The 17,929-nt window shown below is 50.2% G+C and overlaps 1 protein-coding gene across 1 annotated transcript; it reads left to right on the plus strand.

Moving 5' to 3' along the window:
• Positions 1–740: 740 nt before the first annotated feature.
• On the plus strand, positions 741–17,872 carry tg (thyroglobulin; the record flags this gene model as incomplete). Its single annotated transcript, XM_080471320.1, has 49 exons — positions 741–810; positions 1,492–1,600; positions 1,788–1,891; positions 2,050–2,205; positions 2,297–2,456; positions 2,589–2,695; positions 2,868–3,011; positions 3,162–3,347; positions 4,387–4,841; positions 4,962–5,340; positions 5,415–5,453; positions 5,532–5,765; positions 6,064–6,168; positions 6,295–6,372; positions 6,527–6,639; positions 6,798–6,909; positions 7,025–7,186; positions 7,411–7,602; positions 7,710–7,837; positions 8,135–8,285; positions 8,475–8,633; positions 8,774–8,917; positions 9,243–9,407; positions 9,520–9,624; positions 10,121–10,230; positions 10,336–10,441; positions 10,566–10,754; positions 10,840–11,010; positions 11,116–11,202; positions 11,312–11,380; positions 11,512–11,649; positions 12,103–12,279; positions 12,448–12,562; positions 12,768–12,844; positions 13,466–13,612; positions 13,697–13,762; positions 14,000–14,134; positions 14,206–14,385; positions 14,473–14,677; positions 14,767–14,854; positions 15,243–15,393; positions 15,568–15,764; positions 15,959–16,123; positions 16,318–16,455; positions 16,534–16,721; positions 16,840–16,944; positions 17,184–17,324; positions 17,405–17,586; positions 17,657–17,872. 49 exons carry the CDS (start codon positions 741–743, stop codon positions 17,758–17,760), a joined length of 7,188 nt encoding a protein of 2,395 aa, XP_080327446.1. The 3' UTR covers positions 17,761–17,872.
• Between the last annotated feature and the right edge of the window lie 57 nt (positions 17,873–17,929).

A 17,929-nucleotide genomic window follows, 5' to 3' on the forward strand; every position in this document is an offset into this window, starting at 1 on the left:
ATGGGTTTTCTGTGGTTTATGCTGGTTTTCTGTAGTTTAGATTGATTTTCTGTATTTATTCTGGTCTCTGTAGTTTACATAAATTTTCTGATGGGTTTTCTGTAGTTTTGACTGTTTCTCTGTGATTTAGACTGGATTTATGTAGTTTATACTGATGTTCTGTAGTATATGCTGATTTTCTGTAGTTTAAACGGTTTCTCTGGAATTTAGACTGGTTCAGTGAATTTGTTGCCGCAACCCCGCTTTAAGAAACACACTTGGTTTCTTTGGTTTGTGGTCGATAAAGATGAATCATGTTTTTATATCTTATAAAAACAAAGACTTCCATTGGTAAAAAGTGATTATTCATGTTTAATGCCATGTCCACATTTTGCTCTGTAGGTAATTTTTTTATTTAAAAAAAGTATTAAAGTCAGATCATTGCTATGCACTGAAGCGTGCTGGGGTTGTTTTGACAGTTCCTACCGCGTATGTGTGCACGGGTGTTTGCACGTCATATTTCAGTGAAGTGGGAACTCTTCAGACTGCTCTTCTCACAGCACTGATGATGAGAGGCTCTGGTCCAATCAGAGGGCTGCACAGCTCACTGCCCGCCTCCTGAGAGGAGCTGGAGGACACCTGGTTCTGCTCAGGTGCACCTTGGAGGAGGAGGAGGAGGGATGAAGGCCATTCAGGGTGACTCTGCAGATATGAGGGTTTATAAAGGGCGAGAGATGCTGCGGAGTGTCACCACAGACACGATGTCCTGGCTTCTGAGCGCCGCCTGTCTCCTGCTGTGCTGCCCTGCTCTGCTGCAGGGCAAAGCTTCAGGTATGGTTGACCATCACTACTTCACAGCAGGTGCTCCTTTGTAATGTAGTGGACTAACTCCTTAGTAACTGAACAGTAACTAGACTGTCATAAATGTAACTACATCCCTGTTGACGGTCTGTTTGAATGAGGAGGCGCTGTCTGTTCCCACGTTTCTCCGTCTAACTTTGGACCGAGTTAGTTCAGGATTAATGAGGCTCCTCCTCCAGTAAACAGGAGGTTCATGAGATGGTAACAAAGCTGCTCTGCACTAGAGAGCTTGCGCTGATGCTAACTTTAAAGCTAACAGTTAGTCAGTAAGCAAAAGAGATGGAGAAAGATTTTGTGTGGTGTTTTGGTTGATGATTTTATTGTTGACTTTCTTTATTGTCCATATTGTTTTTGTAATTTTTGTTGCTTTTGAGATTCTTGTTACTGTAATTGTTTTTGTTTATGACTGTTCTCATTATTCCTGTTGTCCCAATTTACATAGTTATTGTCGAAATTGTTTTGACTTTGGTGTTGACGCTGTTGTTGTTGTTGACGTCACGACTGTTAACACCGTTAAGGCTGTTGTTTATGTCGTGGTTGTTAATGTTGTTGACACGGTTGTTGTTAATTTTGTGTTTATTGTTTGTTATAGATGTTGTTGTTGATGTTGTGGTTGTTAAAGTTGTTGACACTGTTGTTGCTGTTGTCCAGAGTACCAGCTGGAGACGGAGACCCTGAGCCGATGTGAGCTGCTGAGAGGCGAGACGGTTGCTAAGCAACAGGGCGACGCCCCTCACTGCACAGAGGACGGACGCTTCAGGTGAGACCTGCTTCCTGCTGAAAGATGCATGTAATGAGGAGAACCAATCAAACACGAGAAAGAATCGAATGCTTCCAGTTTAGTGCAGTGTGTGTGTGTGTGTGTGTGTGTGTGTGTGTGTGTGTGTGTGTGTGTGTGTGTGTGTGTGTGTGTGTGTGTGTGTGTGTGTGTGTGTGTGTGTGTGTAGACCTGTACAGTGCAGTGGGCGAACCCAGGAGTGTTGGTGTGTGGACGCTGCAGGTCAGGAAATCATCGGGACTCGAACCAACACCAACAGTTCACATCTTCACTGTGAGTATCACGGGTGCAGCAGTCACAGAACACCCACCCGTGTGTGTGTGTGTGTGTGTGTGTGTGTGTGTGTGTGTGTGTGTGTGTGTGTGTGTGTGTGTGTGTGTGTGTATATATCTTTTCAAAGAGTCAGCACCGCCTTGTCGTTGTGTCTGCAGGTGCGACTCCGTGCCAGCAGCAGAAGACCCTCCAATGTTCTCCTTCAGGCCTCTTTGAGTCAGTTCAGTGTGACTCCAGCAGGGGGCAGTGTTGGTGTGTGGACCTGGATGGGATGGAGCTCTACGGAACCCGACAGAACGGGAGACCCCAACGATGTAAGTACTCATACTGCCCCAAATCAGAACTGTTTCGTCGGGCTAAAGGTTACCTTCAGTGAGCAAGACCTTTTTGACCTTTGACCTTCAGGCCCGGGCAGCTGTGAGGTGAGGTCACGGCGTCTCCTGCATGGCTCCGCCTCTTCGTCTCCTCCTCAGTGTGCTGAAGATGGCGACTTCCTGCCTGTTCAGTGTCGCTTCATCAACACCACCGACAGGACAGAGCTGGACCTGCTGCACGCCTTCAACAGGTAACACACCTGTACATCTACACACCTATACATCTACACACCTGTACCACTACACGCCTGTATAACTACACACCTTTAGCCTCCTGCATAAACAAACAGCAGCTTGTAGTTTCACTATTTGTCTTTTTTCAGGTTCCCAGAAGCTTTCGAGACTTTCAGTAACTTCCGGAAGTTTTTTCCGCTTGTTTCCTCCTATTGTTTCTGTTCAGACAGCCGAGGGCGAGAGCTGGAAAACACAGGTATATACACACACACACACACACACACACACACACACACACACACACACACACACACACACACACACACACACACACACACACACACACACACACACACACACACACACACACACGCGCAAGATGACGATGATGATGACAATGATGATGAAGGTGTCTCCTTCCTGTCCAGGTGTGGAGCTGCTCCTGTCTCATGTGTATGACTCTGCCTTTTCTGGCCTTCCGTCCGGACGCTCCGTCTCCCACACCAACGTGTACCGAGTCCTGCAGAGGAGGATGCTGGGAATTCGTCTCGCTCTCACCGGACACTTCAGATGTAAAGTGTCCTCCTCAAAAAATAACTTCATTCAATACAAATCAATAGATTAGGTTTCGCGACCATTTGACCTACTGCCGTGAGATTGGCTTGTACAGTTGCCACAGTTGATGTTACAACTAAGCCCTCCTTCCTCTGCTCCGCCCTCAGGCCCCTCCCCCTGTGAGGAGGAACGCCGTGCAGCTCTGGAAGCATCTAGTGTCTTTGTCCCGTCCTGTGAGGCTGGAGGAGCCTTCAGTTCCCATCAGTGCCAGCAGGGGACGCTGTGCTGGTGTGTGGACCCCACCGGGACGGAGGTTCCTGGAACGAGGCAGCGGGGAGACGCTCCTCTCTGCGGTCAGTGCCCGTCTCCGTCCTCCTCTCTCCGTCTGTTCACTCCTCATCACTTCACTGATCTCCTCGTCTCTCTTCTGAGCTTTTCGGAGCTTTGATTTCCTTGTTTTTCTTTCATGTCCTTCATGTGCGCGGTCGCATGAAATCTGCTATCTTGAGAACAGCTTTTGCTTTCCCATGTCCCAAGTGGAAGAAAGTGGACAAACTGCAGCAAGTTGTTGACTGGGTGTCCTACATCCTTGAGTGCAACCAACCTGTACAGCAAAACCTCCAAGCTTCCCTCACCAGTCTCGTCAATGGATGAGGAGTTCAAGACAACCAAGGCAAGGCCAGTCAGTACACTCTGTTTGTCTGGAGATGGGAAGGTAAGACATGCAAGCAGGACTATCAATTGTGGCAGGAAGTAGAAGCCCCAGCAAACAGAATCCCAGGGAATCCAGGGTGCGGTAAGCTAGGGCTGCCTGGGCTTCAAACTCTACAGTGAGAAGAGGTGGAGGCGATGCCAGAGCCAAAAGAGGCTTCATGATGCAAAGAGACAGTGACCCACCAGAGGAGGACCGCCAGGTGAACTCGATCCAGCTTGTCTTGCAGAGTCGCTGCAGGCAGTAGGACGCGGGACATGGGCGACCACTCTCTTTAAGGAGCTGGGGAAAACCGACGAAGGGAAGTTGAACTTCTTCCTGAACTCGGCGGACGACATGTTGCCAACCCAGAGCAACATTAAGATCTGAAGAGCGATACAGGTGGAGGCCCAACAAGGTCCTCACTGACATCACCAAATGGGTGGAACCGCAGCTAGTTGAAACCAACAACAAGAAGCAGACTCCACTGCCCGAAGCCATAAACTTTATGAGGGTTTAAGAACAACATGAACATCTTCCACGATCTTGAGTTATTTGACTTCAGCTCGTTTCTTTAGGAGGCATTCAGCAGTTTCTACATTTCTCAAAGTTCCCTTAACTCATTGATTCACCCCGTCTTCCTCCTCCTCCTCCTCCCCCTCCTCCTCCCCTTCCTCCTCCTCCTCCTTATCCTCTTGCAGGTTCAGGACCTGGTGACTGCCTCTCTCAGCGTCGTCTGGCTCTGTCTCGCCTCCTCTCTGGTCCTGTGGCGCCTCCTCCTTCTCAGTCCTCCTCCGGCAGCTCTCCCTGCCTCTCCCTCCTCCGGCCTCTCAGGGATCTCCTCCCGGCGGAAGTAGACGCCGCCTCCTTCCTGTCCCAGCTGGTGGAGGTGCTGCACGGCCTCTTTCCATCAGTGGGGGGCGCTCTGCAGGCTCTTGTCGCCTCCTCGCCGCGGCGCCTCCAGGAGAACCTGTTTGGAGGGAAGTTCCTGCAGCAGTTGGCGGCCTCTAACTTGAGTGCAGCGCTGGGCTCTGAAGGAGCCGTGAAGGTGGAACAGTTCTCTGCTCAGATCATCAGCACCAAGAACCAGAACCTGATCCAGACTGTGAGCCGTGTCCTGCAGGACCAGAACTTCCTGTCTCCTCTGCAGCTCGCAGTCAGAGGACTCAGCAGCTCCGACTCACACACACTGCAAGAGGTGATTTTAGTTTTCAAATGAAGAACAAAATTATTGCATCTCGTCAGGAACCAGAAGTTCTAATTCCTGTTTTTCCAGGTTCTGACTCCTCTGCTGCGCTCCTGCTCTGAGGAAGAGGATGGAGTGAGCGTCTTCGTCCCGAGCTGCACACCCAGCGGCAGTTTCCAGGAAGTGCAGTGTGGAGGCGGCGCCTGCTGGTGCGTGGACCATCGGGGTCAGGAAGTGCAGGGGTCTCGGACCACCGGGCGGCGCCCTCACTGTCCGAGCCGCTGTGAGAGGGAGAGAGCGGCGGCCCTGAGGGCGAGAGCCCAGCTGGCTGCCGGAGCTCAGATCTATGTCCCAGCATGCTCGGAGGCCGGAGACTTCCTGCCACTGCAGTGTGTGGGCTCACGCTGCTTCTGTGTGGACGCAGAGGGAAGGACGATGATCGCTGGGCCAACAGGGGGCGCCGTCACATGTGAGCTGTCAAAGGTTTTTTTCAGGTATGTTTTGTTGTGCTGTGTTGTTCACAGAGTGTCTGTTGTCTTTCAGGTCCTGAGACATCCACCCAGAAGCCTCAGACCTTTGCAGGTCAGAGAAACACAGAAACGAACCTTCGCGTTCGAGTCGTCCTCGAGCACGACATGCTAACCGCACACTGACTTTCAGGCGGCTGCTCGGAGGCGCTGGCTGAAGTCGCTGCATTCAGGCAGGAGGCCATGAGCATCGTCACCCTGTCTAACTCCTCCCACATCCCTCTGGGATACGGATTCCTATTGGCTGAAGGTCTGCGTCTCACCGCAGAGGAGCTCCAGATTCACCAATCAGAGGCCGAGCAGCTGCAGGTCTCCGATCGGCTGCTGAGCCGCTCCAAAGCTGCTCTCCGATTGGCTGCTTTCTCCAGTGAGTGGGATTACAGTGCTGTTTCTGCAAATAAAAAGTTCCTTGTCAAAGTTCCCGTGTTAATAATGCTCACATAGATTTATCATTCAGTGTTAGCATTAGCATTAGCTGAGCGGTCAGAACTGTGTGCATCAGTTTGAGAAGTGATTCATAAATTCAGCTGAAGTTAGGAGGAAGATGTTCTATAATCTGGATGTTAGCTCTTCTTAAAGACTAAAGATGTGTGTCCATATTGTTGTTGATTATGTTGTTCTTCATGTTGTTTATGTTTATGGTTTTTTTTGTCTTTGTTGCTCAGCTCTTCAAATGCTACTTCCTGCTCAGCGCCGCTCGTATCAGCCCTTCACTCCGCTGTGTGACGCTAACGGCCACTGGATGCTCACACAATGTTACCACAGCACAGGTCTCTCACACACACACACACGCACACACGCACACACGCACACACGCACACACACACACACACACGCACACACACACACACACACACACACACACACAGAGTTGCTTGACTTGTATTTTTCTTCAGGTCAGTGTTGGTGTCTTGATGAAGATGGAGAGTACGTCCCTGGATCTTTGACTGGCCGCTCACTCAGGCTGCCCAAGTGTAAGGACACACACACACACACACACACACACACACACACACACACACACACACACACACACACACACACACACACACACACACACACACACACACACACACTCAAACCACACGTACACACACAATAACAGCTTCCTGTTGGTTTCTCCTGCAGGTCTGACTCGCTGTGAGAGAGCTCAGGCTCACGTTCTGCTCTCTGATTGGACAAAAGGCTTTGACCTCAACATCACCACCTCCACATTCTCGTACCACCCCACCTGTGAACAGGTAACACACACTCTATTCCACACACACATTTGTCTGTTAGTCACATCACACATTTTCTTCTGCTGGGTGTTCATCCACCGTGTGTGTGTGTGTGTGTGTGTGTGTGTGTGTGTGTGTGTGTGTGTGTGTGTGTGTGTGTGTGTGTGTGCGTGTGTCAGGATGGGAGTTACTCTGTGCTGCAGACAGGGGGCGCTGCTGGGTGGTGTGTGAATCCTCTGACTGGAGAGACACTCCAGGCGGCAACACCGAGTGCTGCAGGACTGCTTACATGTACAAACACACACACACACACACACACACACACACACACACACACACACACACACACACACACACACACACACACAGGTTCACTGACCTGTTCAACTCTCTGCGGTGCGTTCAGGTCCCAGTTGGTGTCAGCTACAGGGTCTCCAGTGTCGCCCTGACGGCTCCTTCGAGCCGCTGCAGTGCGACGTCACCTCCTGCTGGTGCGTCTCCGATGACGGACAGGAAGTCGTCGGGACTCGGACTCCTCGACAGACTGGAAGCGCACCGTCATGTGACCGTAAGCACTGTCACTCCTCTGGTTTCTCAGTCCCCAATTTTCGAAAAGGGGGGTCACCCCTCGGGGCCACCAGATAGCCTTCAACATCTGACAGCTACCAGACATAGATGTAGATGTAGAGTCTTCACACACACGGAGAAGTGATTTTTGTGTCTCGTTCCTGTGTTTTCTTCAGAGCAGAGTTGCTGATACTTTAACCATCATTGACCCACAATTCTCTGCAGGTCCCCTCTGCCCCGCCCCCGTCATTACCCATGGTGCACTGCTGTGTCGCCCAGCCGCTGATGGACAACAGAGCTGTGACCTCATCTGTCATCATGGTTACCAGAACTCGCTTCCTGTCGGCAGCTTCCAGTGTGAGACCAAAAGTCAGCGATGGAGCGGAGACAGTAAACCTGTGGGCAGAGCCTGTCAGAGTAAGACCTCTGACCTCTGACCTTTGACCTCTGACGTGTTTATTTCTAAAGGCACATAGACTCTAATTGGTGTGTGTGTGTGTGTGTGTGTGTGTGTGTGTGTGTAGTCTCTCAGCCTTTCCAGACCCTGTCCTCCTCTCAGTCCTGGTCCTTGTCTTCGTCCTGCTCTCAGACCAGCACTCTCCAGTCTCTGTTGTTCAGCACGATGACCAGCAGGGGGCTCTGCTCCGCTCTGGTGGGCTCACAGCTTTCAGTCACTTTAATGTCTGTTCAGTTTTATTGATGACTAAGGTCTGTCCACTTGTGTGAGACTTCACGATAAAGTTTTAAAGGATGTTGTTTGGAGGCAGTGAGGTTATTATTTGGTTATTCAGCTGGTAATGCTCCCAATCAAAAATCTGTTTGACTTTAGGAATCCACCCCAGAGTAACACACCCAGGTTCCAATAAGACGAACTCAGCGTGTTCCTGTTCTTTCTAGAACGTACGAGGTGACGTCACTCATGAATCTGTTGTGTGACTGTGTGTTGCAGCTTCCCGTGTCGTCACGCTCCATCTCGCTGTGCGACGACTCCTCCGTCAGCCTGACGTGCGAAGCTGAGGGCTCGCTAAGGTTAAAGGTCATGTGGACCGCGACACTGTCTGACATGCCGACCTCTGAGCTCCCCGACCTGCACGACGTCGGTGAGCTCGACACATAAACCGTCACAGAGAAAAAATTATAAAAGTCCCAGATGTGTGATTGCGCCTCCTGCTGGCTTTACGTTAAATTAAAAAAGGCTTTCAGCTTAAGTACAACCTTGAAAAAGTCTTCTTCTCAAAATGTCTGTTTTCTAGTGTTGATTCCCCGTCGTGTTGTTTTTTTATCATCAGCACTTTTCCTGAACGAGTCCAGACTCCTCGAGCAAGTTCAGGGAATTCTGGGTAATATCAGATCCGAGCTAACATCAGATCCCAAGCTGGTTTCCATGACGACAGCGATGCTTGGCTGTTCCCACGGTTACCGCTTGGACAGTGTCGGAAATGGCTGTGGTGAGTCGATGACACACACACACACACACACACACACACACACACACACACACACACACACACACACACACACACACACACACACACACACACACACAGACGCAATGAAGCATCATTTCACCGTCTCTCTGCTCATGCAGTCGTCTGTCCGGCTGGAAGTTTCTCCAGAGAGGGGGCGTGTCTTCTGTGTCCCGAGGGAACCTACCAGGAAGAAGAGGGGCGGGACTTCTGCAACAGGTGTCCCAGAGGCTCCTCCCCATCCGGGGCGTCATCTGTCAGTCAGTGTGAGTCTCCCAGAAAGACACAGTTCCAGTTTCCACTGTTTCCTTCATTGTTTTAGAGAAACATCCAGAGATGTTAGAGAAACCGATTAGGAGGAGCATCTTCCTCCTGCTAATTGATGTGACTTCAACTGAACTTAACCAGTGAATCAATTATTGGACTGACCTACACAGTGCTGACTGCTCAGCAAACGGTAATGCTAATGCATCAACAGCACCATCATTAACACAGGAACTTCCATCTGCAGCTGCCACTGTAACAAGTCTTTAGTCTCTCATAAACAAAAAATGATCAAGGTTCTTTTTTTTTCACCTGTGTGTGTTTCAGGTGTGACTCAGTGTGAGGGGCGGGGCCTGCGGTGTTCACATTCAGGTGACTTCCTGCCAGCTCAGCACGACGCCTCGTCGAACAGGTGGAGGTGTGTCAGCAGCGAGGGGGCGGAGCTAGAGTGGACCCTCCGAGAACAGACCCTAACTGATGAGGAGTGCTCAGGTGACCAGACGTCAGCCAATCAGAGGGCAGCAGCTCTTGGCATGAACCTGTGTGTGTGCGTATGGTTGTGTGTGTGTGAGAGACTCATGCTGTGGGTTTGCGGGTGTCGCAGTTCTCCGGAGCTTCCAGAACGTTCCCCGATCCGAGATGATTGTTGGAGCTGAAGATGCTGAAGTCCTCCAGACGATGACCTCTGACCTCACAACATGTGTCCAAGGTAACATCCTGTCCCAGGGGAAGGGGTGATGTGCGTGACGTTAGACTCCTCGAGGTCGAAAGTAATGACAGAAACTTTCATGACCATATTGAGTAATATGTTATCACTGTGTTACACAGTATTTTCTTGTACTTCATAATGTGTAATATCACTCATGCATTACAACCCGTTACGCCATGAAATCACCTCTTTTAATACTCAGTACCTAAAGACCAACTATGGAGTATTTCCTCAGTTATGATGACTGTTAAAGTCTTCTGAGCTTTAATGTTCATACGGTAAACTTTAAAAACGCTGATTTTGTTCACACACTTAATCCAACGATGCCGCTGATTACATGTGGTGACAAAGTAACTAATACTTTGAGTAATTCGTATTTTCATTTGAATTTGTTTTAAGAACAATAATATCATTTGTAACTGAGTACACATTTTGAGTACTCTGCCCCAGCTGATATATATTGTGCTGTGACGGTTTGTTTGTTTGTTTGTCTCAGCATGTGCAGCAGAGCAGTCCTGCCATCATGTGGCGCTGTTCAACAGACAAACCCAGTGTGAACTGTACAGTACACACACAATGAACACACACTGCAATGCTTCTCAGCAGGTACACACACACACACACACACCCACGCACGCACGCACGCACGCACGCACACACACACACAGAGTGTGTTTCTTTGTTTGTTTGTTTAATTCTGTCATTTCTCAGACAAGCGGGTTTCTGGGTAATCCCCGAGCCGAGCTCTTTGATAGGCTGAGCTGCTCTCTGAAGGTGAGGGGCGGGGCAGCCGACATGTTGGTCATCAGGAAGCAAGGTACTGTTGCCTAGCAACCATAGTTTCTCTTCCACAGAACAGTTTGTGTGTGTGCGTGCGTGCGTGTGTTCTGGTATGTGTCTACCTGTGTGTTCAGGTGTGTGTTTGTCCCGGTTTGTTTCAGGGACAGAGTTTTCCTCGCGACGCTTCGTGAGGATGAGGATGAGGAAGGTGCTCTCAGGTGTGTTCAGGACTCAGGTGTTCTCCTCCTCTCGGACCTCCCTTGCTGACGCCCACCGTTCCTGTGAGGACGGCTGCAGCCGGGACGCCTGCTGCCACGGATTCATCCTCAACCAGAATGTCCTGAACGGAGGTACGCAGACCTGACCAGTGATTGGTCACACCTTTGTGGGCGGGGCTCTTCCTCACACCTCCTCTTTTACACCGCCACCTCTCAGGTTCCCTGTTCTGTGGTTGGCTGAGGGCCCCGTCAGTACTGATGTGTGGGGACCAGGACTGGGATGTGATTGGACAGGGGACGGCCAATCGGATCTGTGGGGCGGGACTTACCTACAACGAGCAGCAGCGTGGCTTCCTGTTTGACTTCGGAGGAGAAAAGTTCGACATCAGTGAGGAACTAAAGTCACATCGAGACACGGAAACATGAGTGAAACAGACTGAACTGATGTCTGTCTGTCTGTCTGTCTGTCTTTCTGTCCCTCTGTCTGTCCCAGCTGAATCTGCTCTGCCTGCTGACAGTAAGAACAAGAAAGACTACCAGGCATCCATCATCATCTTCCAGGCCGTCTACCTGAACCCAGGTACTTGACCTCTGACCCCCAACACTCCACGGTCAGACGTACAGATGCTGTTTGTGCCTCAGAGCTGGTGGTTTGCCACAGTTTGTTTGTTTGTTGGTTTGTTTGTTAGATGCAGCCTCCTCAGCTGTCTCTGGTTCTCCGTCATGCACTGCAGCAAAACTCATCCCTCCTCTGGACGGTTTGTTTGTACAAACACATTTTGATGTTTTTATCGTGAATGAAAAACAGTCAGACTGGCTCAAGAAATCAAACCAGAGCGTCCAAAAGTTGTTTTCTTGTGAGTGATGATGTAAACGTGTTCCGTCTCAGGATCGGTGCAGCTGAGGTTTCAGCCTCTGTCTGGGGACGATGTCCTCGTGGACCCTCAGAGGAAACTCCCCTCTCTCTCCTTCTTACTGAACAGGAACAGCTTCAGCTCCCAGCAGGCACTGCGCTGGTGTCTCACACGTAGGTCGCCCTCTCCTGGAGAACATCGCCTTCTAGTTCTCCTGCTCCTCCTTATTTCTTATTCTTCAAGATCACGATTCTCTGAGTCAGAGATGGTTGCATTTAATTTAACTTCTGCTTGACGCAATGTGCATGAAGTTAAAAGATTGAAACAAACAAAACAGGCCCATCGAAATAAAGGGCAGTGTTTCCTTTGATTCAGTTTTATATGGTGGAATATGCAGAACGAATGGATTGAGGCTGAATGCTCTATTGCTTCGCAAGTTTTTGAAAAGTCACTAAAAGTAAAGGAACCAATTACTTTTGAAAATAAGTAATCAGTAAAGTATTTGGATTACTTTTTCAGAAAATGAATCTGTAACTAAATCCTATTTTGTCGTAACTTGACCAACACTGACTACAGGTGAGTATGGATGATGTCAGGTTACAACAGGTGAAGTGTGCGTCTTGCAGGCTGTGACACGGAGCCTCAGTGCTTTGTGGCTGACCTCAGAGACGATGACTCAGCGGGTTTCTTCAGCTGCTCGCTGTATCCTGACAGTAGAGTTTGTGGCGCCTACGACACCTCTAAAAGGCTCCCCTGCCGCCACCAGCTGGACAGAGCCCCGAACAACACCTACAGCAAAACAGGTAAGGAGATGACCTCGGCCTCTGATTGGCTGGTTCAGTCAAGAAAGAAAATCAAATCAGAGTAATACGTGTGTGTGTGTGTGTGTGTGTGTGTGTGTGTGTGTGTGTGTGTGTGTGTGTGTGTGTGTGTGTGTGTGTGTGTGTGTGTGTGTGTGTGTGTACATCCAGTGGATCTGTCTGGACCTGTGAAGAGTTTCTACCAGAGAGTTTCTTTCCAGAAGATGGTTTCTTATTCTGTTCGCAGCAAAATAACCCTGACTGCAAACACGCCACTCTCTGAGGGGTAACGCACGCACGCACGCACGCACGCACGCACACACACACACACACACACACACACACACACACACACACACACACACACACACACACACACACACACACACACACACACTTTCATCCTCCTTTCAGTGTTCGTCTGGCAAGTTATTTCAGTGTGTGTGTGTGTGTGTGTGTGTGTGTGTGTGTGTGTGTGTGTGTGGTGTTAGGTTCATGCAGTGCGAGCGGCGCTGTGATGAAGACCCTTGTTGCCGTGGTTTCGGATTAGTCCATTACAAATCAACAGGTATGCCAACACACTACTCCAACGTTAATCATGAAACAAAATTAAAACAAATTAAATTGACACTGATTTCTAATATGAAGTTGTTGATAATATGTAACGACACGAATCACATGTGAAGAAATTTGACTAAATTGAGCAAAAAAAACTAAACAAAACAAAACCTGGCTTTAGTCGTTTGGGTATTTCCTGTTGGGAAGCATGTTTCCTGGTGCTCCCCTGCAGTTTTCTAGAAGATCTCATTACGATAAAAAGCAAAGAAAAAATCAATTCCACAAATTCTGGTGAATTTATAATTGGTAAGTGTGGACCAGGTGTGAGGGTTACAGACTGTTTATTGAGACAGACGTCACTTCCTGTTAAAAACACAACACAACGGTTCCACCGTCAGTTGGAAAATTAATAAATATTTATGATGGGATCAAATGAGTTTTTCTTTCACTCGCTATTGTAGCTTGTAGCATAGCAATGCTAATGTTAGCTCCCAAGTTGATGTTGCTAGGTTACGCAGTGTTGGACTTGATGTCTGGTTCAGCGTAGGAACTTCTGTGTGTGTGTGTGTGTGTGTGTGTGTGTGTGTGTGTGTGTGTGTGCGTGCGTGCGTGCGTGTGTGTGTGCTTGCAGGAGGCTCAGACATTATGTGTCTGGCTCTGGTCAGTCTCGGAGTTCAGACCTGCAGTGAAGCCGACTTGACCTCGTGGAGGACTCAGGACTGCAGCCCGTCAGGGTTGATGACCTCCCCCGACCCCTTCGGCTGGTACCAGAAACCCGGTACTGAGTACACACACACACACACACACACACACACACGGTGGATAAACAGCCAGCAGTCATGTGACATGCTTGTGTTTGCAGTCAATCAGTGGAGTTCGTCTCCGGCTCTCTGTCCTCCCTTCAGTCTGCCTCCGACCAAGAACAACGGTAATACCACCAACAGTACAAATACCACCAAAACCACAAACACTACCAACAATAGAAACACTACAAACTTTACTTCCTCCACACACAGTTTAGTTACTCAGTTACAGTTACTGAGGGGTCTGTGGCCAAGTTCCTTTCGTCCTAGATGAAAATAGTTGAAGACTGGTTCGCTGCTGGCTTTGAGTATCTATTTTTTCACCCTGAAGCTCTGTTACTTGCGTATGTTGTGTGTCTCAGTGTCAGCAGACGAGTGGCGTTCGCTCTCTGCCTCGTCGGTCCTGGTCGACCCGTCTCTCCCTACGTATGATGTCATCCACGTGAGCCGTGACATCGCCGCTGACCGGGACATGACCAGGGACTGGTGTCTCCATGGTAACCATCACACATTGAAACCAGACTCTGGTGTGTTGGACCTATCCTGACCTTCGTCTGTTTCCGGTCAGCCTGCCAGGAGGCGGAGTCTTGTGTTGCCGTGTCACTGGGGGAGGCAGAGTCAGCCACTCGCTGCGTTCTCTACCCAGACACCACTGTCTGTGGCCTTCAGGCTTCCAACCCTGCTTCCTCCAAAACCTCCTGCCGGCTGGTCATCAAGGAGCCCGCCCCCCAAGTGTACCTGAGGACTGGTGAGCCGGATCGGCCAATCAGAGCAGAGACTGCCCACTGAGGATTGACCTCCATTTACAAGTTCTTTCATTGGGTCTTTTCCTCAGAGCGGTTGCCATCGGTTACGTCAGTCTCCATCCAGGGTCATGGCATCCTCCAAGGCGTTGCCGTGGAAACCGCCCTGGGATCAGACAGGAGGCGGGTGGTGCAGTTTCTTGGAGTCCCGTACGCTCGTCCCCCGACCGGCGCGCTCCGCTTCGAAGCTGCCCAGCCGGCTGATTGGACGGGTACCTGGGACGCCACCAAACCACGGTACCTGAAAGACAGCGACCCCTGCAGGCCGCACGGCTCAGGACTCGTTTCAGTCTGAGTGAAGTTGAATGAGTGTTTTTGTCCTTCAGTGCCAGCTGTATCCAGCCAGGTGACTCAGAGTCTGCTGGCTCCTCTGAGGACTGTCTCTACCTTAATGTCTTCTCTCCTGCTGCTGTGGTGAGTCTGTCCATGTAGAAGAACTTTCCAGGTTCAACATCAGAAGAACATCTGACCGTCATTCTCGATGATTTCACATCTTTCTTTCTTTGGAAATCACTGTTTTTATTATCTTTGTCGTTGTTGTCATGGAGATAAATTAAAAATTTTTGGGGTGATGTTCATAAAAAACAAATGTCTAAGCTTGTATGTGAAACAAATAATAGGGAGACAAACAATCTAATTTAGTACACTTTTAAAAAAGTAAAAATCATCACACATTGCCTACAAACTGTTAACAAGGTTTATAAAAAAAAAAATTTCTGTATATTTCAAAATATGACCTCATCTGACCTGTAAACGTGTTTGTGTGTGTGTGTGTGTGTGTGTGTGTGTGTGTGTGTGTCAGAGGGGGCGCGTCCCAGTCCTTGTTTTCTTCTTCAACCCTTCAACCAATCAAAAGCCAAGACTGTTGGACGGCTCCGCCCTCGCAGCCTTGGGAAATATTGTCGTGGTTACAGCGAGCTACCGGACAGCAGCGCTAGGATTCCTGAGTACAGGTACACACGCAAACACGCAGACACACACACACACACACACACACACACACACACACACACACACACACACACACACACACACACACACACACACACGCAGAGATTTGAACTTTCTATTGTATTTATTTTGTGTGGAGCAATGCTGTAAGAGAACTTTTATTCCGTTGTATTCAGGTGGTCTCCGTGGTAACTACGGCCTGTCGGACCAGGAGGCGGTGCTTCGATGGGTCCACGCCCACATCTCCCTGGTGGGCGGAGACAATGAGAGAGTGACAGTGGGAGCAGAGCGTCGTGGTGCTGACATCACCAGCCTTCACCTCCTCGCCTCCTCTTCCTCCTCCTCTCCTCTGTTCCAGAGAATGATGTTGATGGTGAGATACTCCTGCTCCTCCTCCTGCTCTTCGTCCTCTTCCCCCACCTGCTCCTGCTCCTGCTCCTGCTCCTCTTCTCCTCTTCCCCCTCCTGATCCCCTTCCTGCTCCTCCTCCTCATCCTCCCCCTTGTGAATGTGGAGAGAGGGACTTTTCGTGGACGTGGTAAGGAACCGTGTTCTGTGCTCGCCGCAGGGTGGTTCCGTGTTTTCTCCCTCTGGGCTTCAGACCGCCTCCACCTCCCAGCGCCAGGCCCTTGATCTGGCCCAAGAGCTCGGCTGTGTGACCTCTGACCTCACGCAGATGGTCGCCTGCCTCAGAGCAACGCCGGTTCACCGGCTCAACGCCGCACAGACAAAGGTGGAAAACACAGAACGTCATTCAGATTGATTTGCACTGAACCAATTAGAATAGTCACCTCAGAATGTCATCCATAAAATATGATGATGATGATGATGATGATGATGATGATGATGATGATGATGATGATGATGATGATGATGATGATGATGATGATGATGATGATGATGACGATGATGATGATGCTGCTGTAGTTGCTGGCGGTCAGTGGTCCCTTCCTGTCCTGGTCTCCTGCCCCTCCGGCTGTCGCTCCTTCATCGCTGCACAGAGTCGACCTCCTGCTGGGAACGTCGCAGCACGACGGCCTGATCAGCCGTGCTCGCAGGATAAAGGTCAGAGGTCGCGAGTAGGTCTGACACCGCTCCCAGCTGCTGTTGGACGTCACATGACCTCCTCGCTGTTTGTTTCAGGACTTCGAGGCGCTGCAGGGCCGAGTGGACGGGAAGACGGCGTTCTACGAGGCTCTGAGCCGCTCGCTGGGCGGAGCCTCAGGTAACGCTCTGCTGAAGGAGGCGGCGGCCTGGTTCTACTCTCTGGATCACAGCCCGTCAGCCGCAGGGTACAACCTGTTCTCCAGAGCACTGGAGAACGCCACCAGGTAGGAAATGCACTGGACAAAAACCATTGTGGGCGTCCTTAATACGTCTGCACAGGAAGTAACTGTAGTGTGTGTGTGTGTGTGTGTGTGTGTGTGTGTGTGTGTGTGTGTGTTGCAGGGATCTGTTCATCATCTGCCCCACTCTGCAGATGGCTAGCCACTGGGCGAACAGCAAAGCTAACGTCTTCCTGTTCCACCAGCCGGCCTCCGGCTCTCACAGCAGGTACTCTCACCTTGACCCACCACAGCTTCTAAGAAAAAAGAAACTGGAGGAAGAAGCTCTATAATCTGGATGTTAGTGGATGAAGATGCTCTATATCCTGAATGTTAGTGGGAGACGATGCTCTATAATCTGGATGTTAATGGGGGAAGAAGCTCTATAATCTGGCAGAGTGAGCCGGACAGAGAGAGACAGCAGCTCTAGAACCGTTTCAATCTATAACAATCTGTTTTTTTATGCAGAGCGGACGTGTCCGTTCCTCTGGACGTTCAGCTGGTGTTCGGGACGCCCCATCATCCAATCAGCTCTCAGCGTTTCACCTCCTCCGAGCGGCGCCTGTCCGTGGCCATGATGAGCTACGTGTCGAGCTTCGTCCACCGCGGGTCAGACCGCCGCGCCTCCTCCGACTGTCAGCACGCCACCGTCGGCACCACGCAGCTCATTTCTCCCGTTTCCCCCTCAGGAACCCGAACCCCTCACACCTGTGGGCGGAGTCAGCTCTGCCCCGCTGGAAGCCCGTCCAATCCTCCGAGGCCTTGCCCACCTACCTGCAGCTAAGCCCCGCCCTCCGCCTTCAGAGGGGCCTGAGGCAGAACGCCTGCTCCTTCTGGACTCAACTGGGAACCAGACTGACCCAAATCACAGGTGAGACGACTCTCCTGAACTCTACTGAACTCTACTCTACTGATTCCTCACTGATCCTACGTGTCTGCAGGTGAGCTGGGGGCGGAGCCTCTTCAAGCCGCACTGACCCCGGACCTCCCATTGACCGCTGCATCTGCCAGCCAATCGCAGAGCGAGAAAGATGCCTACAGCTAAACCAATGTCATCGTCACACCACCTTCATCATCATCATCATCTGCTTCAACTCCCAGATGCAGCTTGATTCAGTTTCTGTTAGCAATAATAAAAAGCATCAGAAAATATCCGCTGTCTGTGTGTGTGTGTTGCTGACTGACTAACCTTAACCCAGAAGGTTTAACTCAAA

Source organism: Lipophrys pholis (assembly GCF_963383615.2).
Source record: "Lipophrys pholis genome assembly, chromosome: 9".
Taxonomy (NCBI): Eukaryota; Metazoa; Chordata; class Actinopteri; order Blenniiformes; family Blenniidae; genus Lipophrys; species Lipophrys pholis.